The 26,343-nt window shown below is 40.1% G+C and overlaps 1 protein-coding gene across 4 annotated transcripts in view; it reads left to right on the forward strand.

The window, feature by feature from the left end:
• The window catches only part of nlgn2a (neuroligin 2a), a 167,072-nt gene that overhangs the window by 71,815 nt on the left and 68,914 nt on the right, over positions 1-26,343 (forward strand). For 3 of the 4 annotated variants that reach the window (XM_018703897.2, XM_018703898.2, XM_018703899.2), the window contains one exon: positions 13,572-13,625. The exons of the other annotated variant lie outside the window; for it this stretch is intronic. In XM_018703897.2, coding sequence (XP_018559413.1) covers positions 13,572-13,625 — 54 coding nt within the window. The remainder of the gene's footprint in view (positions 1-13,571; positions 13,626-26,343) is intronic. 4 annotated transcript variants of the gene reach the window in all.

Raw genomic sequence — 26,343 nt, forward strand, 5'->3', positions numbered from 1 at the left:
TTGCCTGAAGGCTAAGTTACTGAAGATTCACATGTATGCAAACACACACACACACACACACACACACACACACACACACACACACACAGGCAAACACTTGTTGGTATGTACACACAGTCACATAGATTAATAGACGCGCACACTTGTTGGCACACGTACACATGCACTGTGCATTCTGCACTATGAGGTATGTTGTTTTGCTTTACCTATCTCTCATCCGCCTCTCTCTCTTTTGCTCACACACACACACACACACACACACACACACACACAAACACACACATACACACACTCCATCTCTTTCAACACAGCTCAAAGGGCCATCTCTTCAGGGCTTCTGAAGCTGTGGTGGCCAGTGGCAGTGAATGCAAATTACCCCTCCTGCACACTCACAGAAACGCACACATACACACACACACAACCCACCCACCCACCCATCTACACACACACACAGAGAGAGAGAGAGAGAGAGAGCTCCTTTGCCAGGCCCTCACAGTGCCTCCCACAACATTGAATGGTAAGGGCAGAGAGAACAGGAGAGAAAAGAGAGGAGAGGAGAGATTAGAAGAAAGGAGGGATGAAGGGACAGATAGAGAGAGCAGGAGGTTATCCAGAGGTAAGGCCTCCTCCTCTGGTAGAACAAGTCTGCTGATTCGTTCATGTAAGGGGAAAGTCAATGCATCAGAGCAACGCAATTCATCACGAGTTAGCCAGAGTAGCTGCTGGGATCAAGCTGACGCTGAGTATTAATGACTGCAAGTTCACTTCAGTCTATGGACTCGTGTAGAGCCAACACCTGCACAACTGCAACACACACGTGTGAACACACTTCATTTAGCACACAGATGTATATAGTGATGCACTCACACAAAAGCATGTGATGTCACTTTTTTGGGCAGCTTGGTTTTGGTCTTTGTTTTAATCTAAAAGTTGAACTGAATAAAAATAGAAACTGGAAACAGAAATGCTTACAGAATGCACCCAACCACAAAACAATGAGTCAATGTCAGCATCAGCTTTCTCACAGTACACAAATTTGAACATTTCGAACCAGCAGACAGAGTCCAGATAATAAGGAAATGTCAGTTACACATATTACACATTTTTAGATTGTTTTTTTTTAATAAGCCCACAAATGATTTATTAAGGTTATTATATTCTTATTATAAAGTGCAGCTCAGCAAGTAGTGTATGTTCAGTGGTGATTAACCAAGAGTTTAATGCCATGTACTAATCGTGACGTGTTCTGCAAAAAAAAAAAAAAAAAAAGGCTAACAAGAACTGTGGCACGTGCTGCACACTCATGTCAGCTCACATTTCAGCACCATGGACAGAGTCAGAGAACACAGTCCTGACACATGAACACACCAAATCAAAAAAGTTTAAGGGTGTTCTATAGTTTACCCGCTCACTGGCTGTTTCTACTGTTATTCACTTATTCAATATTTATAACCAACTATACAGAATGTTTTATTGAGTTATTATTATAACTTTTTCCCCATTATATTCTAGGTCTAGTAAACTTTTTTCATTATTAATCAAGGTTGTTTTTTAATGGAAAATTGCACTGAAAATCCCTCAGGTCCACGGAGCTGGTTCCCACTTGACTGTACAGTAAGAGCAGCAGCTCTAGGTTTAGTCTTTAGGGTGACTCAACACATTACACTGTTGGTGTTTTGGTATGATATAGCTTGGAGGAGATAAGGTGGCTTAGAGAGAGAGAGAGATGGCAATTGAACTGTCCAAAAGCATTAAAATAACATGTATTCTGTTATATCACTGCTGTCAGCTCTGCCTTATTTCCCAGGGCTCTCCTTTATTTTTGCGTTCAAGTTTAACAGGATTTCGATCCCATTTTAGAAGACCTTAGTGGGACAAATTAGTATAAATGGAAAGTCTCTCATGGTTTCATAACTCAACATTAGCAGGCATATTTAAGAGCGGACTTTTCCTTTAATGGAATATGCACAGCTGGCATACATAAGGACAGGGAGAGATGAAGAGATGAGATGAAAATTAAAATTTATATATATAATATATATATATATATATATATATATATATAAAATTAAATTTAATTATATATATATAGATATATGGATATATGGACATGTCTACATCTTGGTGTCACTCCTGGGCGTTTGACCTAAATTACTCCCCATGCTCCATCTTGGCACTCCTTCAGTGTTTTACTCTGTCAGCATTAGGAGCTCTGCCTCATCCTCTCACTGGTTAGTAACGTCCCAGCGCTGCAGCCCGCGGTGGAATAAGCTCTTACAAGGCCGCTCTGAGAGGAGGAGATGGATTTAGATGGAGGCAGGGAGGAGGGATGGCAAAGGGTCAGCTCCAAACAAGCTTTGTGCTGTGTCCACGCTCCCAGTGCAGTCCTCAAAACACATCCAGACTCTTTAACAAAGACATGCTGAGACTGCTGTTTGTACTGACACTGCCCGTTTTGAATGTTAAACTGTTTGTTCAGGACAGTATTAAGCAGCACGTCGCATCACTTACATTACATCTTAAAAGTCTGCAGTGTACAGTGTGTGCAGTGGCCACTGTTCAACAAAAGATACTGTCTCGCTTTAAGTGAAGGAAGTCTCAGCTGTTACCTACTCCATCTATGTTGTAACTTTTGATTATTTTTGTTATCAGTTAATGGAATGTTCATTCAATTATTTGAATAATTGTTTAATCATAAAAAAGCCACCACAGCTTCCCAAAGCCCAGGGTGATTTCTCTGACCCACCATTCAAAATCAAAAGATTTTCCATTTGTACTGATGTATAAAATACAGAAATAGTATGAAATAGAAAATCAGCAAATCCTCATATTTAAAACGGTGGAACCAGCCAGTATTTATGCTTTATAAATGACTTAAATCATCAATAGATGATAGATAGAATGTTTCATTAAATTTCTTGTCTTTTATAATTAGACATTTTAAAACTAAGACGCTCCATTCAGCTGTTTAATATTGGGTACCACTGGCATTATTGTACATGTCTAATAGAGTGGAGAAGACCTTGTTACTGTGATGGCTTTGGTGTTAAAGCAGCAAACTGAGTTCAAAGCCCACATGGACAGATAAGCAGTGACAGTGATCTTTGGTCATACTAGAAGGTTATTTCACAGATCACCAACAAGTCTTTGTTTAGGGCAGAAATAGCCCAGGGGTTGAATGACTGTTCAAACACACAGACACAGATTGGCTCCTTTGCGGTTTTTTTTTTGTTGTTTTTTTTTTTGTTGTTGTTGTTGTTTTTTTTCACGGACAAAGGCAAGGAGAGACATTATACCGCAGAGATTACCTCAGAGATGAAACACTTCATGAAACGGCAACAGAGCAGCTGAGCCTGTCGGCGTTTTGATAGCTCAACATAACAACCTCTCACCATATTTTTCTTGTTTCCCTTTACCTCCTCCACCTCCTCCATATGTCAGACAACATAAAGACTCTTTGCTCTTCAAAGGTTAGCCCAATAAAGAACACACACAGCTCTGCTGACAAAACTGCAAATGTCAAAATGGTTAAAAAGAGAGCTGCTCTGAACTTACCCCTCATCTTTTACATGGAGCGACAAACAGCAGGCACTGTTCTGACAGACACACAGTGTATCATGGGAGATGGTGTTAGTGTCTCTCCAGTAATCTATCACCTCTGGAGCAGAGGGAATCATGCTATTGAGACAGGGAATAGATGGGCTCAGCACACACACACACACACACACACACACACACACACACACACACACACAAACAAACTAATTTCCTGACACAAGGGCTAAACAATTGGAGGAAAATATCAAGTTGAGATTGTTCTGACAAATATTGCAATTCAAATCTGCAAATTAAACTCCTGATAATTAAAGTCAGGATAAATTAAAGTCTTGTATTTTTGATGTAGACACGTTTGTATCAAGCATTATCACAGGTCGACCAAAGTTGACCAAAGTTAGGTAATTGAGCTAAAGATCAATAATATTAAAATATAATCATGATATTGAAAAATGGTAATAATGGTTAACAGCTGGTGAGTCACATCATATATGTTTTGACTGAGGACTCCTGGTGATAGCGTTGACAGCTGTGCTATGTGGCTGCTTAAGATAATGTTAACGTTCGCTTCCCAGATTGACAGAATTAGCTGCTTCACAGCCCCGAATCCTGTCGCTCCCAATTCTCAACTTTTACAGTGATAAGCATAGAGATGAAAAGACTGTTTTACCGTCTGTCTGCTCTTTAGACCTGACAACTGCCAAGCCAGCTGATGTCTGAAATTGATGAGACACAGTTGTCTAGATCTTCTGCACAGTAAAAGACTCACCACTGTTTTTAAATGGCAAAAGACAATTCCTTCCTTTAAAAAAGAAAAATCAAAACTATACACTGTAAAGTGATATTTCTTTTTCAACAAAGTCGTTGGTGTAAATAGTAGACTTGCCAGTCGGAGAGAGTGGGAACATATTAACCACATGACAGAAAAGAATTTAGCTTTTGTTGTTTTGCAGATTCACACGATTAACGTTAATCTACCACAGATGAGTAAATTTGCTATTGACTGTAGTTGTTGTAGCTGGTGAAATCAGTTGCCAGATTAAACTTGTCACAGCTTGTGTGTATGTAAATGTGAGTTCTGATTATATTTAAATTGTAGCTTGTGTTTTTTTTTTTTTTAAATTGAACCTCTCCAAATGGTAAGAATAATGAATTGTTTAGCCCTATCTCTCACATGGGACACATCAAAAACATAGACATGCATTTACCCGATGTAGTCGAGGATCATCACCCTTAGAAACCAGACACACTCATCCCTGCTGATACATACCAGTATAAATCAATGTGTTGAACAGGGGTGTTTTTCATTAAAAGTTCAGTGCAAGGTTTACACTGGGGATTCAACGTGACATATAAAGTAATGTAACTATTGAATTTTTTTTCTTGATTTTCCCACCTTATAAAAAGTTAATGCAGCAGCTGCCAGTCTCCAATTAGGTTCAGTATTCTTGGTTGAGGGGACGAGAATTTATATTTGACAGATTGTGAAGTTGCTGGCAACCCTTGGATTTTTTCATAATGACTGTATAGGGATAAAATCTATATCAAGAGTGTGGTAATCCTGATTCAGACTGTAATTCAAACTCTAAAACACACATTTGTCAGTGTAGTGTGTGCATGAATGCATGAGCAGATAAACCTGCAAGTGTGTGTGTGTGCGTGCTTGTGTGTGTGTGTTTGTGTGTGCTTGTGCGTGTGTGTGTGTGTCTGGCAACATGGGGAGAAAATGGCTTTAACCTTCATGCCTACTCGATCATCACCACTCCGTAAATGTCACTCCATCTGCCTCCGCGCCACTCTCTACATCTCTGTTTACCCCCCTTTCTCCCTCTCTCTGCTTCACATAATCTCTTTATCTCCTCCTGTTTCTCACTGTCAACTCTTTAGCTTTACGTTTTTCTTCCCTCTCTTATTTCCCTCCACATCCCTCCTACACTCTGCTTCCTAACTTCATCCTCTGCCGTCCAATCTTTTCGTCTCCTCCTCCGCCCCCTTTTTTCCCTTTTCTCCCTTTCCTCTTCTTCTTTTCTCTCACTCTAAACTCTTTTCTCCCACCTTGTTTTCACCTTCCATCCCTCTGATGTTAAAAATACCCCCCAGCCACACTCTCTTCCTCTCTGCTCTCTTTCACAACATTCTACCCCCCCCCCCCCACACACATACATATATAGACTTTTCCCTTCATTTTTCTCCCAACCTCTGGACCTGTACAAACAGAAGCCTTGTTCTCTTTTTGGCTTCATTTTATTGTCCTTTTTAAAGCCCACACTGCCTCTTTCTTTCTCTCTGTCATACACATTATTTTGAAAAACCTTTGTCAGCATCCCTCTCCACCCCTCTCTCTCATTCCCTTTTTCCCTTTTCTCTCACGTCTACTTGATTCTCCCCCTTTAGCTAGGTTGGATCGATACATCTCAGGCTCTCAATCTGAGGCTTGAGAATGAGGCACCAGGAGACTGAAAAGGGAGAGAGAGTTGACAGAGAGAGAAAAAGATTGCCTTAAAAAAAAACCAGGCACGGGGGAACAGTACTGGGAAATGGGGAAAGAAATAGAAGGGAGGATAAAGAAGTAAAGTAAAAGGAGAGAGGGAGGGAGAGAAGAAAGAGAATAAGGGTGAGAAAGACAGCATTTTGAATCCAACAGTGTGGCAGTAACACGTACAGACATCATGTTTTATTCTATAACACAGTTATTTCTGTCTTTGCATTGTAATATACTGACACATACTCTAATAATGCCTAATATCGCCCATTAAAGCACACCTACCACATGTTAGCACTACTTTGCCTCATTCCTCTTTTTATATCTGTAACCTAGCAACAACCAGAACCAGTGGGTTCATCTAAATGAGCCTTACATTAGCTGAAGTTGGATGTTAGTGAAAGACTGGGTTTATATCATTGACCAGTTGTCAAATATGTTACCTCAGTGCATCCAGCATGTACATTTACTACCGCTTACTCTCAGTCGCTGTTACTGTAGAGTGTTTCTTAAGCTGCATTAGAGGCAGAAAATGGCACGAAAGTGAAAACAGATCCAAAAAGCAAGATTCAAGATTTAACTCAATCAAGATTAAACTGAGGATTGTACCAGGAGGCTGCTGACAGGCTCAGCTTGTGACTGACAACATTATGGATAGGATTCCCACAGATAGACCTTTTGGCTTAAGAGTAAGATCCTTTTTGTTTAACCGGAAACTGCTGTTATGATGCTACCAGACTCCATTGACAAAAACAGTAATTTTACCTTGCATAAGATGGGAGTTGCTGGCCAGTTCCCAACAACTGTGTTATTGTGTTGTACTTCTAGTTAGGTAAAGGATTTCAATCCTTTTTCCATCACTGAAAGTCACACAATAACACAAACTAATCGATCAGGACAGCGGTTAACCAGCAACTTCCATGTTCTGCGAGATAAAATTACTGTTTTTGCCAGTGCAGTTTGGTAGTGATATAATGGTGATTTATGGGCAAACACAGAGCACCTTACTCTTTAACAAAAATGTGCTTGCTTGGTGCTGCATTGATATTTGCCCCTATCAACCATTTATGCTCAAAACCATGGGAAAATAATGTCCAGGTTCAGATGTCCAGAGTTATTCTTTAATACAGCTGCCACAAATCACAATTTTTTCTCTTATTTATTCCAGCAGTTGATACAAAAAGAATCTTGTGGTATACAGATTTAACTACATCTATTAAATTTGCAGAACCATCTGCACATATTTAATTTATCCTTTTTCTTATGTGCATATACTCTCCAGAGAAGAATGCAGAACGAGATTAAAGCAGGCCAAAGCCGGCTCAACCACAACTCATCTACTTCTTATAGCCCAAAACAAGGATGGAAAGGAAGCAGAACTGAGTTTCCACTTGTCTTATAAATAATTCGAACATTTGAAATTAGGCAGATGTGAGCAGCATAATCCCAAAGCATTATCAAGCACTTCTAAAATATGCAGATGTAACCAACTTTTTAATGTATGCAGCTTCACCTCAGTTGCGTCTCTATATTTCTTCCTTTTGAAACCCCCCCTCCCCCCATACAACCACTGGCTGTTTTGCCCCATCATGCCTCCGATGCTCTTCATTTCAGGTGGTAAACTTTAGTGTGCTGGTCATTTTCCAGCTGTTGGCCTCGAACAGTCTGGGGACAGCATCATGACAGTCTCATCTGTCCTTGTCTCTAACTTTGAAACCCCCACCTCCCCCACCCAAAAAAAAAAGGCCTATTATTCACCTAATGCTGCTACAGGCAAGGTTACTGTGTAGAGTAAGATGGACAGGAGGGAAGGAGAAAAGTCCCTGTAGTCATCACAAAAAGTCTTGTGACTCAACAGAACACAGAATAAGCAGAATGTTGCTCTGAAAAGAACAGAGGACGCATACACAAGGGTTCCTTTAGCTTTAAATGATACATTTTCCATTTCCTCAATATTAAAGATAAAGGTAATGGTGCTGTTTTGTTGTGCTACTTGTTTGCTTGGTTTAGGTCTCTACATTGCTTATTCCGCCTCGGCAATATTGTCTGATAAACAGTCATGCAAATCACGTCACTTAATTGAGAGAAGTGAATTGAGACTTAATGATATGAGAGCAGCAGAAAACTAGTTGTGACAGGGTGACTAATGACGACTATATAAATCCATTTAGAATATTTCTGAAGGGTGAATGCTGAACATCACCCAAAAGGACAGGCTCACACAGGATCCCATTTTAACTGCCATTCATCTGAAAATGGACTTTGCAGTTGTTTGTGGTGCAGTCGCAGCTTACTCATCTTAACTACTCATCTGTGACCTGCCCACACACTTGCTCACACACATGCATGAACACACCACACACACACACACAAACACATGCAGGGTGTAGTGACTGAGAGAGCAGCAGTGTGTGATTATGAAGCAGAAGATTGGCACTTTGGTATGCCTGCTTGCCTGCTTGCCTGCCTGATTGTCTGTACATCTAACTACTGTATCACACTCTCCTCACACACACACATACACACACACTAGAATATCTACTTACAGTGAGAGTGTGTGTGTGTGTGTGTGTGTGTGTGTGTGGGTGAGCGACTCTCAGAGGGGCAGTCACATCTCACTCATCCCAGTTACTCATCTACAACCTGCTCGCACATGCACGCGCACACACACACACACAGACGCACACACGCACTTGCACACAAATCTTATTGAGTTATTCGCTGCATTTCTGCTGCAATATTTCAGCTCTAGGACAATGACAATGTCCCCATCTCTTTTCTCTCTCTCTCACATACACACACACACACACACACACACACACACACACACAGCTCAGAACAAGCGTCCATCATTCACGGTCGACGCTCACTTGCGCGCTGTCAGACGCAGTTCCATTTCCTCGTAGATCATGCCGGACTGGCACACATTGCCTAAATGAGCTACTCAACACCTACTTACTCATGTGCCTGTATGTAAGCATTTGTTACACACACACAAAGACACACCTCACTCATATCCAGAAATACAAGTCCCTCTAATACGGCTTGTTCCCACATCGCCATTCTGTAAAAAAGAAACAAACATAGAATTTGGGGGGTGGGGGGCTTTTCTGCTGTTACACCGGCAGTGGATGTAGTCACAGAGCCAAATTGAGGTCTTTCTAAAAAGGAGAGCTGGCATGGTGAGACAGTCGCCAGTGCTGTTGTGATACTGGAATGCCAGCATTGATTACGCTGACTTTGTTTGGTCCAGTGTTAACAAGCAAAGGCGGCATAATGAAGGGTCTTCTTAACGGCAATATGGCAGAATCTCTGTTTTAAGGGGGGCTACAGAGGAATAAGGCTCTTTTTGTGTATGGGCTACTGTCTGCATCAACAGACAACAATGTTATCCACCACCATCATCAAAACACCAAATGATGACTGAATATGTTTTGGAAGGATGTTGTTCATATCTCCACACTCTTTAATCTATGACAAGTAGCTAAAGCTGAGGCTTCCTGGTGGCCCAACATCTTATCAGGATGCTTTGTGTTGCTTTTTCATCCATTCATAAAAGAAAGAAATGATGAATGATAAGAATACAGTAGTCCATACCAAGACAGTGAAGGAAAATAAAATCCTATCATGCTCAGTCTGTTCTTCCTTGGATGTCAGCCACAGCTTCACAAATACAGTTCAATAGATACATTAACAGAAAATGCCACAGGTATCGATTCTCCCTTTCTGTTTTTCTCTTTATTTCATTATTTATGCTGCATCTTGTCTATGAGCGTATGTGCATCTCCCCACCACATACATACCACTGTATCTTGTACAGTGTATCTGTCTTGCATGCATGTGTACTGTGTGTGTGTGTGTGTGTGTGTGTGGCCGTCGAGAGAATCGGCGCCGAAGCGAAGCCTTACATAACCAGCTTCAAAGAGAGCCGCAGTCGGCCCGGCCTGCCTGCCTCCTCACTGCAATACAGACACGGCCAAAAAAACGCAAGGAGAGAGAGAGAGAGAGGAGGCAAAACAGTTTCACAGAGAAGAGGATAAAAGACACTGTTTAGAGGAGAGAGGGTGTAAACAACTGGGGGTCGAAAATATTCTTTAGCAGCTGCTTTATGCAAGGCAAATGTAGCACGGCTGATTGGTTCGAATTTTGGAAAAAGTACATTCGTCATACAACGGCTGAAGTTGTTTTTTTTTGTGTGTGTGTCAGATTACCTTTTTCTGCTCTGTTTTGAAGTAATGGATCACATACCAATTTTTGTTTTCTATTCTGGGTTTGTTCTAATTGTATTTGATGTTATTTTTGTGATCTGCAGTTAGGGGTGTGTGTGGAGGATGTGTAGGGGGGGGGGGTTGATGGGAATTGGGCTATTGTTCTTCATCAAATTGCACATGCTCCCGTCGCCTCAGCTCTTTTGATTGGTGAAAAGAGTCTTAAAATGTCAGGAAAACCACCTATCGCCCCCACCCCCCCCACTCAGCTTGATTCCCACTGCTAGGCTCCTCATCCACTCATTGCAAAAAAAGATGTCAATCAAGCTCAGTTTTACACTTTTTCTCAGCGTGGTGTCGGCCTGGTTGCTTGATTTCAGCCTTTCCCATTTTGTCATTTTCCTCCCCAAAAAAGAGTTACTCTTGTTTCTTTGGTAGGCAGGTTACTATTTCAACTCTTTCATCACTTGAGGAACTTTTTAGTAAATAGATTTGACATGTTGGCATATGTTTATCATTAACATGTCTTTCAACATGTATTTTGTGATGTGTGTAACTAGTACTATACACACCTTATGTAATAATCAGTTGGCTAATGAGATGCTCCAGATGATGCAGTTTTTACTGCCATGGTTTTCAGGTAAAAGACAGTTATGCAGCATTATTTTAATACTGACAAGATAGTAGATATATATAATTTCTACTGTCATTTACCTGCTAGACAAAAACAATCCCAACTCAAGGTCCACTTACTACCTTCTTCACAGCTTTTAACTACATTACACGGTCTTTATCACTGAGGACAGTAAACAAGCTCCAGGGGAACTTTTTCCAAGGTCAAGAGTGAATTTAAATTTTTAACAAACTATCTGATTTTTCAGGTGGTAAATGCCCCCTGATAAACACCATAAACAAGTATTACAAGTATTAGAAGGAAGCAGTCGTTCTTTTAGGTTGTAAAAACCAAAGAAAATATACATTTCAGTTCTCAGGTTTTTAAATACCATTGTAAATATTCTGAACTTCAGCTTTCATATTGTAAATACTATAAAAAATATAAGAAAATACCTAAAATATATAGAACTTTAGGTTAAAAAAACTAACATTATTTGTGTTTACTGCTAATTCCAAACTAAGATAGTGAACGTGGTAAACATACAGTACCTGCAAGTCATCATCATGTTAGCGGTTATTAGCCTGGCTAGTCTTTTTCAGAAATGAACCCAAACCACAGACTTCTCCTGTAACTCATTCACACCTGGGATTACCTGGAATACACGGTCTCTGGTGTCAAAGTTTTGTGCCAAAGAGTAGAGCTGCCTACCGTTTACCCCAACCACCTCAATGTAAATTCTGTGTGTTCCCTGCTTGTAATCCATCCTGGATTTGGAAAACCTTGCCAGTGTACATAAAGCGAACCAAAAATACTGTCAAGCTGAAGAGAAGAGTCTGCTCTTTATGGTTCCCTCTTGAACATGAAACATTGACTCAAAGTTACAAGCTTTCTTAAAGTTTTCAGCCCAGGTGGATTTCTTCATATGTGTAGGCCTTGAATAAAAGTGTATATAACATGTTTGTTGTGTACTTTTATTTTGAAATTTCTATGATGGATGTCCTTTAGAGGTTGCCTATTCACATGTGCAGGTCTCACTGGAAATGAATGGCTATCCAGCCATCATAGCATGCTCAGGCTGCGCTTTTACACATGCTGCACAACACTGTGGTAAGGAGCAGACTCTTCTGTTAAGTCTGTAAGTGTTATGTTAAAGAAGTTATTTTTTCACAGATTCAACTGGGGGAAAAAAAATATCCAGCTTCTTTGCCAAAACCTCAAGCTCCCAAAGTGGATCTATCAGATGAAAGCAAAGGTGATGAAAGGTGAAGAGTACTTCTGTAGTAGTACTTACTCTCTGAAAGCTAAGGTGAAGAGTACTTTCTACTAACATTCACCTGCTGAAAGATGAGGTGAACAGTATACATACATAGTTTTTTGTTAACAACCAAAAACTCACCTCTTTTTTGGTGAAGTCTGTAAATGAATGAAGGAGCAGGGGAAAATGGCAGGTGTGGGGGTGATGGAACTGGGCCAAGGTCAGAGCTTCTTTTGTAGCATTTTCTCATGAGCTGGTGAGAAAGAAACCACTAGAAGGGATGAACGATTGAAAAGAGGAGGTTATTTTTCTGTTTTCTCCGTGTGCACCTCTCCTTCTCCTCCTCCTCCTCCTCTTTCTCTCTCTCTCTCTCTCTCTCTCTCTTTCTCTCCGCCACTCTTTTAATTTACCAAAAACAGCCAGTGGGCAGATGGGGATCAAATTACATTCACCTTTTACCTGCACTCCTCTGCGCAATTAGCGTCACGCTTACTTGTCATTTCAAATTGACACACTGCTGTTGTGCTATGTAATTATTTACCCGCCTGGGGAATAGCTCTCTGGTTTAACCACTAAATAATGACAGACACACACACACACTCCAAAACACAAAAGCACCTGTGCCCTATTTTATCTGCAACATGTTTAACATGTCTTTTACCATTACAGGGTCATTGTCTATCTGCTTACCAGTGGCTGTCTAATTAAAGGTGTCTTTGTGTTCAGTGTGTCTCTCTAAAAAGGTCTAACTGACTAATGTTGTGCAATAGCCCTTTAATAAAATCTTGTGTGTGCTTTCACTGCTGAAATGTCACCTTTAAAATTTTGGGGGGTTTGAGCATCAGGACCCGAACCCGCCATTCTTCCCGTAGGTGTCCTCTTCTTTGCCTGTTCTTTCTTCTTTTTTTTTTTTAAATAAAAGAGTCTCTTTTTTCTGGTCATATGGTGGGAGGAAAGGGCTGGGTCCTGTTCTTCAAACCACATCCCCCCCCCCCCCCCCCCTTCTCACCCCCCTCCCTCACCCCAACCCCCACTGTAGCACCCACCCTGCTCCCTACAAAAGTTAGACTCAGGCAACAAACAAGGTTTAAAGGAGAGAGAGAGAGAGAAAGAGAGTAAGAGAGGGACCATAAACAATGGCAGCCGTTTTCTTCTGCAGGGGGGGGGGGGGGAGAAGGAAATCACATCCAAAAACAGTTTTCTTTGATCTTGTGTCTTTTCTTGTGATAAATCTGTGTCTGTGATGCCTTTTGTTTTTGTTTTTGTACTCTTTTTAAAGGAAAAAAAAAAGACAGAAAAAAACAAAACAATAAGCAAACATGAACTCTTGCTGATTTGTCCTTTTTGCTCTTGCTTCTTTTCTTTTTTTGATATTCTTTTTTTTTCCGTTTTTGCCAGTAATCTTTTTTGAATTTTCTCTTTTCTCTTTTTCCCCCCTTTTTTTCTTAACCCTAGGTCCGCTCACAAAAAAACATGATGAATCTTCAATGAACAAGCCTCGAGACGAAGGTATTTTTGTTGCATGTTTTTCCTTTTTTCTTGTTTTGAAGTCTTTTTGGGGGATGTGTACACATGCAGTAGAGTGGAAAACACACACACGAGTCAAACATCTCTTAGGTGGGACTTTGGATATGAGATGCATACTGATGTGTTGGTGTAAGTGTATGTGCTGACCGTTGCAATTAAGCAGCTGCCTTTCCTATGCAAATCATTAGCCTCTGTAACCTTGGATGATCATAACGCCTGGCTGATGAAGCCCAGATACCCTCCATTATAAAGCCATCTACAGGCCGTTGTGTGTGTTTTCCAGAAGTCCTTATCTCGCTCTCAAATAATAGAGAGCCCTGGACATCATCATCACCACTGTGCCCTTGAAAATACATTGGCCAACTAACAGCATTGTCCTCGAAACCAAATTGTTGTCAGGATTTTGAGCAACAAAGCACCTATTGAGACCAGATTACACAATGAGGTGCATTATTATTGTGCCTCAATCCCCAGCTCAAGGATGAAATTGCTATTGAGTAAGGACCTACACAAATATTAAGCTAGCCCTATTCCAAGTCAATGATGATAACATCAAATCAGGTAAAGCAAAAAAAAAAAAAAAAAAAAATTTGGGGGACATCCAAGGACACTCGTGCCCCGCTCTGGAAGATTTGGGTCTAATCGGCTGCCTAGAATAAGGGCACACAACTCACAGGCTTCTGTTAATTTATCTCCTACCTGCAGCACATACACTGTGGAGGTGATTTTATCTGCACTTTCATCTACCCCCCCCACCCCCAAACCCCCTTCCACCAACCCCACACCTCGTCCTTGTTCTTTTGGACTTGTTTCTTGGAGAAAAAGATGACTGATGATATTTTGATATATATTTCTCTTTATGCTATTTTGAGGGTTGTGCGGGTGAATCTTTTTCTTGCTCCGTGATGCTCTTTGATTTGGGGTATTTTTTGAAGTTGGGAGTCGGAGGAAGTTTGACACAAGAGGATTTTCTTGGTGATCAAACGCGCTGGCACAGACACAACTTTTTGAGCTGCCACAGTCAGCAAGCAGTCGAAACAGTCAAGCCCAGTCAAGCCGCTGCCCCCACCCCCCCCCAAGCCTCCCCCCGCCCCCTCCCAAACACCCAATCCCCATCCTCTAAATATGTCTTTCATCCCTCATCCTGACGTACAATTAACCTCATTTGATTGGGAGCTGCTAATCCCATTACACTCACTCAGCTACAGGAGCTCAAACTGGAATTCATCTCAGGTGCAGGAGTCCCTGAACAAAACCAAAGGGATACAGCTTTTTGATGCTAAAAATAATTCTCAAGCATAGAGATAGATTTAATGTCCTCGCATAGGAACACACACAGAAAACAAATAAACACATGCACTGTGTAACAATGCAGATGCAGATAATCTCCTTAGCATAAGGCTACAGATACACAAAGCTGTGAAGAATACAACCTGCTCTCAAAGGAAATTAGCTCCAGTGCAGCCCCATTAGTTGCACTGGTAACCAGGGCCTCAGCCAAGATTTTAGAGTCCCCAAGTACAGGAGGAGAAAACAACAGTTATCAGCCTGAGAAATGACGTTATGGTTTAAGTTCTATTTTTTAAAGTCTTCTCCACCCTCCTGGGATATAATTATAGTGGGAAAAATACTGACTCTCGTCATTATACTTTAATATATTTTGATATATTTTGCCCCAGAAAAGTCACATTTAAAGTCCCTCTCCACCCAAAAAAGTATGTTTTACTCATTGTTGCTTCACTTGAATGCTTGACCCTCACAGTGCAGAGTGATGTACAGTATGTGCAGAGGCACTAGAAGGCTGTTTTCACATTTGTTCACTGAAGGGGTGCTCACCTTCAGTTTTTTAAAATGTGGGCGTATAAGCAGGATTATGTGACATCGCAACTATTTTGGAAGCCAGTTGTGGTCCGCTACGCAACTTACACAAGTGTCATACAGACCAATTGAGACCTCCAGTGCACATATAAATTGAGAATGGACTTTTCAGTGAAGTCGGACATATCTTAAGTCTAGTAAACTTTTAAAATGGACAATATCTGCATATTCAGATTTGAGATTTTTCACTTAATTAGAGAAGGTAGATGTAAATTGAAGATTACTTAATTGAACTTTATGTGGAAAAAACTATATTAGACACAGTTCATTATCAAAGTGTATTTCATAAAACATTTCTGGGGGGATTCTTTAAATATATTTAGTCTAGACAATGATCAGTCCTCCAAATGTGCCATAAACTGTTCCTCAGTTATTAAAAATTATTAAACTTCCAGAAATTGTACTGAGGACATGACCCTAGTGTCCTCATTAGTGGCTGAAAATGGATAGAAGCCATATTCTTTTCTGAACAATTGCTCATGTGGATGCAGAAAAAGTGCTCTATCAGTCAAGGAACTATGCAAAGTAAACGTGGGATAGCTACACTGTGTAAAAATACAGTAATGCAACACAGTGTACAGTTGTTTGAAGTGTAGCTTTTTGCCTGGTGGAGAAGATTCATATACATACTCTGGGTTGTATTGTATGTGCTCTGATTCAAAGGTGCTGCTAAACCTGACCTGTGCATTGCTCCACCCTAAAGCGATGCACTGTTGACCTGCAATGTTTGAATTGTTGCACAAATAAAGATTTCAGTGTAAGAAACTAGATTGTGAGTGCAGACACACATTAACCTGGGGAACAACTAACCAACAAAATAACATTCTTATCACGCTTTTCAGTGAGGTAACCTTAAAACCACATGGCCAGCTTCTATCTGATAGCAGGGGCTGGATCCTGTTCTTCAAATAGCAAGCACAGTCAGTTCATCCATTTTGTCCACCATTTTGTCCTCATTCTTTCAGCTGCGTATCAGCAGGCTTTTCAAATTGGCATGCTTTGAAGCTGTATATTCTAGGCCATGCAGAAACCTATTCATAAGCTATTCTATTCAAGTCAAAAAAGTACATACTGAACACTCAAGAACAGCATCAAGGAATTCAGGCAGCATCCTCCACCCAGCTAGACGGCTTCATTCAGCGGTGGCAGCCTGCTCTCTGCTTCTGCATCAGGTGTGAGCGAGCAAAGGCTGCTGGGCCGCAGTGCCGCTCAGTGTCGATGTTCAAAAAGATTGATAGAGCTTACAGCACAGCTCTGTGCATAGGAGTGTGTGCGCTTGTGTGTGTGTGTGCGCGTGTGTACATGTGTGTGTAGAGAGAGGAGGGGATTACAAACCGGAGCGAGACTGAGCTAAATCAAGAAAGAGACAGCGAGAGTGTGTTACTATGCCGTCCTGTGTGTCAGCTCTGATCAGAGACAAACCAGAGCCACCTGAGCCCCAAACCTGGAACATATTTCTGCCAGGAACAATGTCACCACACACACACACCACACACAGTGTAATATAAACAGGGCCACACAATACAAACCCCTTAAAGGGAAATGCTCCATCAGAGCCAAATCGACAGACACAGATTAAGTGGGTTGATGGCATTACAGTTTACATCATATTACATTAAACAGTGTAGTGCAGGGATACGGCACCAAAACTCCCTTCAGCTAAAATGACAAACATCTTTTATGATTTACATCCACAGTGAATATCATACTGACAGGAAGGAGGGAATAAACATTGCAATGTAGTGTCATTAAGTATAATGTAAGCATAGTATAGTTTAAGCAGTTTTTATATTACAACTACATGACTAAAGTTGTAATATGGTATAGCCCAACAAAGTACGTCTCCAACTCTCCACAGCTTCATTATTTTTATCTTACAAAAAGGAAAAAGGGGAGATTGAAGAGAGTTGCAGGGGGTTAGCATTTAAGAGGCAAGCATTATACTGTAGTTCATTATAAGTCTGGTGATCTCCAGTCTGCAGCCGGTCAGTTTAGACTTCTCATGATGTTTTGTCATTGAGATCAGCCATCAGTATGTTACCATAGAACCTCCAGATGGTGTTCTGTTAAGATATCATTGTCCTGGTTTTAGAGGAAGAGGAAGAAAAAGAAACGTATGCTGCCGTATTTACTGTAACTGCTACTTTTACTATTGTGTGGATTCTGTCTTCCTGTGTTCCAGGCCTGAGTGAGTTGTTTATCAGCCTTTCAAGGCTAAATGTCGCTCATTTTTCAAACATTAAGCATGCAGATTATGTGATGGATCGAAAGAGGCTTTGGCTTTTTCCAATAATGCAGTCAATTTTCTTCATGACTAGTGATGATAAGAATATGAACCATCCAGCTGGGCCTTTAATTACAGTATAATATTGGGTATCATTAATCAAACAAAGCAGTGAAAGGTTTTAGATTTACCTGTGATGATCCTGTTACATTCCCAGACTGCAGAAATCATAGAATCACTCAATTTTATATCTTTTTTTTATAGTGTGTAAAGCCTTCTGCAAAGACATGAACTGGAACAGTAAAAAGATGAAGTTTATAGATGGAATGAAGCCTCTTGTATTTTTCTATTAAGACCCCTTCACTGGATGAATACTGACGTCTAATGCAGGCCAGCTGTATTATTACATCCAGCCCCTAATACATTAGTTAGACAGAAATATAATACTTTATGATGAATTTCACACTTAATAGTAATTTCTTATGCCTGAGGAAATCACATTTTTAAAACAGTAATGTAAATGAGAACTTTTAGGAGAGACATTTTCTTTATTATGAATAATGTTAGACCAAATGTTTATTGGGAAAGTAGGAGACTGTATTGTCTAGTAAGGTGCAATTAGATTAAGTGATTTGTTTAAGCAGAACACTGCTCAATTGGAGCAAAGCTATAGAGAACTGAAAACTTTGTTATTCTGAAATGTTATGTTTAGCTATGATGAAGATAATTAGAATTTATTCTACATCTGGTATATAGATAACCAAGATTGCCTATTACTCTCTTAAATCAAATCAAATCAAAATTGAAGATTGGAACTTGCTAGCACTATCAAATTGAATGATAAGTCAGTTTAGTAGGATATATAATAAAATGGCTGAAGATAGGTAACAGCAAAATGTTATATGTCATTGGTATTATCTGATGTTGTTAAAGCTGTATTAATTGATTTTGTGGCCACTAGGGGGCAGCATTGACAAATGATTACCCTATAGAGCTGTATGATTGATGAATATGTTAGCAACCAGTTGCCTGTTTACACATCCAGCAGACATGGAGCAACATTAGCATTCATTTTAAGTTGTATTTTTGGCTATCTGATGAACGTTAAATATTCTTCCTCCTAACTCTGTTTTGGTCCTGAGAAAAATTATCTGGACACTGCGTACAGTTGGTTAATCAGAGCCTTTTTGCTGAAAATAGCTCCATGCTGATGCTGGAAACAAGACTGATTAGAGTGGAGATGCGGGTTAGAAAACCCAAACTGTAATTTACAAGAAGGGTGATTATTATCTGTGGGTTTGTTACCACGAGTGATCTCTTTCAGTTTACACATAACCATATGTACCACTGCAAATGCAAAATATCGATAAGTGCAGCTTTAAAGGTCAATATTTTCAAATGTTGTCAACCGAAAAAATAAACAACATGTAGAACTTTTATGTTTAAGTAAAATTTTTCACTATACATAGATCACATACATTAGTATGTATGTGATCTAAAAGAAAAAGACAATATGCTGTAGTATAGTATGAGATACAGTGTTTTTAGGTCAAATTAGTTCAATCCAGGGCAGTAAAAACTGTATAACAGTAAACAACTGCAGCATCAGTTGCAAAAGCCCACAGCATTAATGTTACACAACTCTGCAATAGTGTGTACAGAAGAAAAAACATAGAGAAAGAGCCATTGAAGTAATTTCTACACTTTCTCCAGCCTCAGATGAGATACGATACGATACGATACGATACGATACGATACGGTACAATACGATATAAGCAGAATACTTAACTATGCAGCATGCAGGGCACCAAATACTTGTAAAATGTATCTCTAAAATTTATTGTCCCTACTGCCCACTGTATGCTCAAAGCAAAACAATGGCTCTGTATTAAACAGGCTTTTGATTAACTGCCTGTTAACAGTGGCTCTACAGAAAGTGGTTCTCCACTGGCTGGATGAGTGGGCATGGTTTACTGAATCAGCTTTTAATTAACGCCTTTTAATTGAATATGTCACATAATAGCAGAAAATAACTTGGATGTCATACAGTATTCACAGGGAAAATGTATATTTTTGGCTGCCAAAGATTATTTTTAGCAATAAAAGTCTGCAAGTTAATTTCACATGATTACTGAGGATTGGGTGTCAGCAGAGACATAGTGGAAAGAGGACAGAGAGAAAGAGAGTAAGAGACAAGGAAAAATGGACAAAAAGACACAGAGGGGTTCCAGTTAGATTTATAGCCGCTCCAGAGGAAGTTGACTCTTGATTCTCTGTGTTTGTTGATGGTGAGTTAGATGAAAGACAGAGAGCCAGAGTGGCTTTATCACAGAGACACTTCGGTGAAGAAACAATAGACTTTCACGATGCTCTCTTCTGGATGGCAAGATGGTAGATGGTGTGGAGGAATAATAAGTTTGTCGTTGATGTTTGTGGGAGACAGATACAAGCTTTTGTCTCCGCTCTGTTTTTGTCTGCATCAGTGTATTTTTCTCATTATTATTTTCTCTCTATTTTCCTCCTCTTTTTGCCTCTTACTCTGTCCCCTCTACCACCTCCTCCTCCTCCTCCTCCTCCTCCTCTCTCTGTCTCCTTGTATTATGTGGTGCTTCCACTGTGGTTATAACGCTGCTAACAGACGCTGGCCTGTGGGCAATGCAGCATCTCTTCATATCGGCTTCTCTGTTCAAGCTCTCGGACATACACATTTACTCTGAAACACCTCTCCACCCCACCCCCACACAGCACTCACTCACAATCCCTCATTTTGGAAAACAGCGCCATGCGAGGACGGAGATTTGGCACGTTTCATCTTTTTCATATAATTAGGAGCATCCAGGGAGATGCTCTCTTGCTAAATCTCTCCATTTCCTGCAGGCTTTTCACCATGGACACTGTGTAATATTCAATGTAATGTACAATACACATTCTAAAAGCCAAATCTCTAAATTGTGGAATACAAAAAGGACAAGGAAGCTGTGAGCAATCAGCAGCGGAAAATGTGCAGGCTGGCCTCCATTCTATTATTTTTTTCACAATTTTTACATCCTTATGTGCTGAGTACAAATTACTTTATAAGAGGATTTTGAATAGAATGAGGTGGCACAGGGACAAGACTGAGTGGTATATTGAAAAATGATGAAAGGAGAACAGTAAGGAGCAGAACTGAACAGCTCGCTATGTGAAGATAGAAAATAAAACAAAACAAAAACAGAACAGCCTGGTGCAGAAAACCTCACACACTAGCGTGGCAAATAAAATAGCACAGTACAGCTCAGGCACGGCACAAAAGAGCCCAGCGCGGAACAGAATAGAATCGTCTGCACTAAAGGATCAACAGTACTGTCAAACCAACTTTATTTTAACATTACTACAGAGACTCAATCTCTTGTCTCTCTCTATCACTCCGTCTCTCGGTGGACCTGTCGGTTATTTGCTGCTGAAGCTCTCTGCCTCCCCATTACCTCAACGCTCGGCCCACGTCATGTCAAGGTTGTGTCAATATCGTGTCGAATACACCTACTCCATCGCACGCTGACAGATAGTATTTTATTGAGCTTGAAACCCTTTGACAAGACAAAGAAAGTGAAGAGGAGGGAAAGGAAAGGAGGCTGAGGAAGAGACGGGGATGAAAAGGATAGGAAGGTGCCGGGAGATAGAGCGGGCCTGCGTGCAAGACCGGGAAAAGAGAGAGCTAGTTGGCGCTGCGTCGCCTGTCAGCTAGCTTAACGCTTGGGAAAAAGCTCAGCACTGGATTTTTCTTTTTTTTTTTTTTTTTTTTTTTTTTGCACTTGGCTGGGTTTATTGCCATGTGTAATGGCTATAAGGGACTGAGGGAAGCAACAGTGAAGGCTGGCTCTGCTCCTCTTTCACTCCTGGACCTCAGTGAATACCTCAGTGCAGGCTTTGAGCTAGCCAAGAGCTATTGTGGGTCTATTTAATCCAAATCAATAAACTTTAAAGTGCTCACTGAAACAAATGAAGTTTGGAATTGTCAAATTGCATTGCAGAGAAGACCTCCCAGCAGGCACCAGTGAGATCAGTAATACTGGTGAAGTGTTGCAGAATTATTCTCTAGATTAACGTCTGGGTGAGTTGAAATGTACATTCAAGCACACTGCATAGGACAGAAGCAAGGGAGCATTTAAATATGCAACTACCATTGAAGTGAAATTGGAAAAGAAAGTACTGTGCAGCTTTACCTGCTTCAGTGCTACAGCAAGAAAAGATGCTGCACTATCAGTAGAGGATGGACGATAATCCATGACCATTGACCTCCTCAATGGCTACACGAGTCATTTCTCTACTATTTATGTCTACATTCCTTTTCCCATAATGGATTAGAGATGCTGCATTGCATTCTCAACATTGTTGAGAACAGTTGCTCTGGTATGATAAATGGATGGGGAAGTGCTTGCAGAGTGTGTGATGGAGGAGAGTTTAGAGCATGACTCAACAGTGGAAAAATACTCTGCGTCTTTAGTCACTTCTTAATAATCACCTGCATGGGGGTGCCATGCTGCCATCACAAAACTTGAGGTAATGAAGAGATGAGGAGTTTTACTATTTACACATTGCAATGGAGGGAAATTCTGACGTGGAATATGACTGAACAGATGGGAAAAATAATATCTGGTATTTATTTTAAGGTTTTGCTCCAAAAAAAGGATTTTGTGCTCTGAATTCTGCATTATAATGTATTGTCTCAGACTGTACTTGTTTCAGCTAGTTGCAGCTCTGCACAAGGTCTGATTTGGTTTTATCAACAATTGAAACAGTGATAATAAACAGATATCAGCTACTGTCTCCCCCCAAATAAGCCTATATGCCACTAATTTGCAGTAGCAGATATATTTAGAGAGAAATATAATTCTGGTGGCATGTTTTTAATCAATGTATTGAGGAAACATTTTTAATGAAAATATATTCAAACTGTCACACTGAGTGAATCAATAAAATCTTTGTTTTCCTACAGTATCTGCTCTTAAAACACAGTATTTGCTCATAGCAGCTGAAGCTTGTTTTTATGGTTCTGTAGGCACTCTCAGTGCTTGGTTTAATATAAAAAAATAAACACACAAATGGCAGTAATATCTAAAATAATATTTTCCAGCTGAATGGATGTTAACTAACCAACATTAATTGACGAGTAAAGAATTAAACAGCTCAATTTCAAATATCAGCTGATACACTGAAAACAAATAGTGTGGTCTATATTTATAATCTATATAAACAGTTAAGCTGGTGAAAATATTCTTCTTAATATTCTACATTTATTTATTCAAAAGTTAATTTTGAACTCTGGATCATCACCGAAGATAGCTGTGACTAAAAAATTTCATCAGTCATATTCCAAGATAATTTTAAACACAAAGATGTTGACGTTCGGTAGCATTCCTTTTGGTTTAGTTGCATAGATACAGGAGAAATGTGGGTGTGGTGAAGCTAAGATGAAAAACCAATCAGGACAAAGGGTCTAACTGCTTTGGAGAAAAAGTAGGATTTGCTGCTCCGCCATCAGATTAACTGTCAGGACAGACAAGATGGGATAAGTGGCTGCTGATAAGCCATATCCCCCTCTGGGGTAACATGGGGCATGAACAGGAAGATCTCCATGCATGTAAAAACGTCTGATAATAGATGAACTGCTGAACAGACACTCTCACATCAATACACACACCCTGTGGTGAAACGTAGTCAGGCTCCTGGCAGTGTGGCTGTATGGCAGATCCCAGAGATCACAGCTCAAACGGCGTACCTGCTGAGGAAAACACACACTCACATATAGCACTGACATACACAGCAGGAAGAGATGAATCATTTCCCTCACTGTGCACACGTGCAGTTCTGCTGTTATATGTTGAGCTAAGTTGCTTTGCTAAGTTACAAAAGTTCCACTTACTTTGACCAGCCTCTGCTTTTTTCAGCATGTGTTGTCTCTTTCTCACTTTGTACTTGCTGTGTTTGTGTGTTTTCACCTGGATTGTATTGTAACTGTCGGAGCAGCATTCCAATTAAGGAGGTATTGTTATGTATGAGATGGAGAGCAGTGGATAGTGGCAGAGCTGACAGCATTACTTAATGGGAGTGCTGGTGTCTGAATGGCGATGACAGCAGAGGTTCTCTACACCCAATTTATTGTTTCTCTGCTCTCCCTGCTGGAACTCATACGCTCACAAATCGAAAAAGAATATATTACTTTACCTCCAAGGTAATATATTCTACAGTTCTATATATGGCAAAATACACAAATAGCATCTGTGTTTATGTGCCCTGCATGCTCTCATGTTATCAAGTTAAAACAAAGCATTACGTTAACTTAAACAATTAATAGAGACAAATCAAGTTACAGCCATGCAAACATGCAGAAAATTGAATGTAGTGTATTGATATATTCTTCAGCAGATGTATAGGTTTCTCAGTTACATGTGAATGTACATAGAAATGAAAATGAAGATCTGCAGTCCCTCATGTTAGAATTTTAAATGACCCTATTTAAGAGTCTCAATTAGTAATTTATTTTGCACACACTGCATTTACAGTACAGTTGCACGTTACACAACTGACCATGGATGGATTACTGAAATGATCTATCAGGCACAAAGAGATGCAAAATGACTGTAAAGAGGCACAAATAAAACAAGAAGAGATGCAAAACAATTACAAGGGGACGTAAAATCTGTACAGAGCGAATGTGAAATGACAACAAACACACTACAACACTACAAATGAAACTTTTCCTGTTCTCTTTCAGTCTGAGGGTCTTGCCTCTGTTCAGAAGGGTTTGGGGGCCTTTTACTTCTTCTAAGGCCAACTTTTGTCATAATCCTTCCTTGAAACTGCCATAATAAAACCACACAATAAAATAAGCTAGACAATAAAACCACACAGACCAAACAGTTGAATGAATATAGCTAAACTAGAAAAACTACATTTTAACCAAACAGATCCTCACTGCTGCTTTAAGTACAATCCAATTCATTTATCAGAAAAGATATGCCATTGCCAAAGACTTGCAAAAGGTATAAGGCATAAATTTTCACACACAGTTTAAAAGTGAGAATTTTGCAGCCTCCTGAATATAGAGTGACAACAGTCACCTCTGACAATTTACAATTCAGTGCTTAGAAGTGATATACTGTAGTTAATATACTGATATAATTGCTTAGCAAATGAAAAGGACATTTTGAGTTGTCTAATATTTACGGTCTCAGAATTCCATTCTTGTGTGCCTTTTACACTGTAATGGTACAGTTATATAGTTCTATTGCTGCAGCAGTGAGGAGGCCAACCGTGTACAATTTTAATGTAAAACATATATTTACATAATTTACTACATCAAAACAAGTAGGAGTGTACTCAAACATAAAAGGTGAAACAAGCAAACATCAGTTCCATTTTCTTGCAAATATGCATGTTGAAGTGTAGGTGTAACATACCTGAGTGTGTGATTGTATGTAAAGACTCGCTCAGAGTACATGTCTATAGGAGGGGATGGACAAGCCAGCCCCTGGATCTCAGCCTGTGTCTGTGAGGCCGCACAGCAACACACACTCACACTCATTCAGTCCCAATTAGACCCCAGACACCCTGTGAAACCAGGGCTGGAACGGCAGCCCCAGTAATGGCCAGATCGTTATAGGAGGGAGGGAAGTAGCAGAGAGGGCAGAGAGGCTGAGAGAGAGGGAGGTGGATTGGGGATAATGAGAGGTTGCAAGAGGACAGACGACAAGGAGGGAGATGAGGATGAGCGTTCGAGCATGGTTGATTACATTTTATTCATAGACATACACAAATGTGCGGATACAAAGGAAAGAAATGCATGTGCATTTATACACGCATGATTGCTTGAGAGCCTTCCATTTACATTCATTCCATACACTTGTCTTTAAAGTAATAACCTGCAGCATATGTAGTGTATAGAAATCCATATTGCTACTCTCTATTGGTGGTACAAGTCATTCAACACAATAGTGTTAAACCTAGAGCCAGCCAATGATTGTTTCTGGCTATTGCACAAAATGTATAGAGAGAAAAAAATGATTGTATGAACTCTAAGCCCTCATCATCACATCTCTTACTCAGACCAAATCCCAATGCTCATTTTAGATTTGACAATTAAATCAAGCCCTGGCCCTATAAAGAACTCTATCTTTAGGGAATTTTTTGGGAAGATCTGTATGAATAAAAAGTAGTGGAGTATAGTTAACACACATGCAACAAAAGATATGTAAGAGTTAGAATAGTGGGTTTTTTTTTTTGGTGCTATTTCTGCTTTCTATTAGATAGTGACAGCAGAGAGAGACAGAAGAGGCAGAGGAGAAAGAGGGGACAACGACGGCTGGATTCAAACCCACTGCAGTGAGGACTTATGTCTTGATATGCGGTATGTTGCTGTACCAGGTTAGCTACCAGGACACCAGTTTTTTTTTTTTTTTTGTTTTGTTTTTCATTTTATGAGAGGTCGTGTGTTTTTGTGTTTTGCATGGTACCTCAGACAAGTACTCAGCAACTGTTAGAATTGAAAAATTTGAAACACACACAGACATGCAGACAATTGGGGGTAATTTTGTTACTGGTCAAGCATAAAGAATGCAG

This window comes from Lates calcarifer, linkage group LG14 (genome assembly GCF_001640805.2).
Source record: "Lates calcarifer isolate ASB-BC8 linkage group LG14, TLL_Latcal_v3, whole genome shotgun sequence".
Taxonomy (NCBI): domain Eukaryota; kingdom Metazoa; phylum Chordata; class Actinopteri; family Centropomidae; genus Lates; species Lates calcarifer.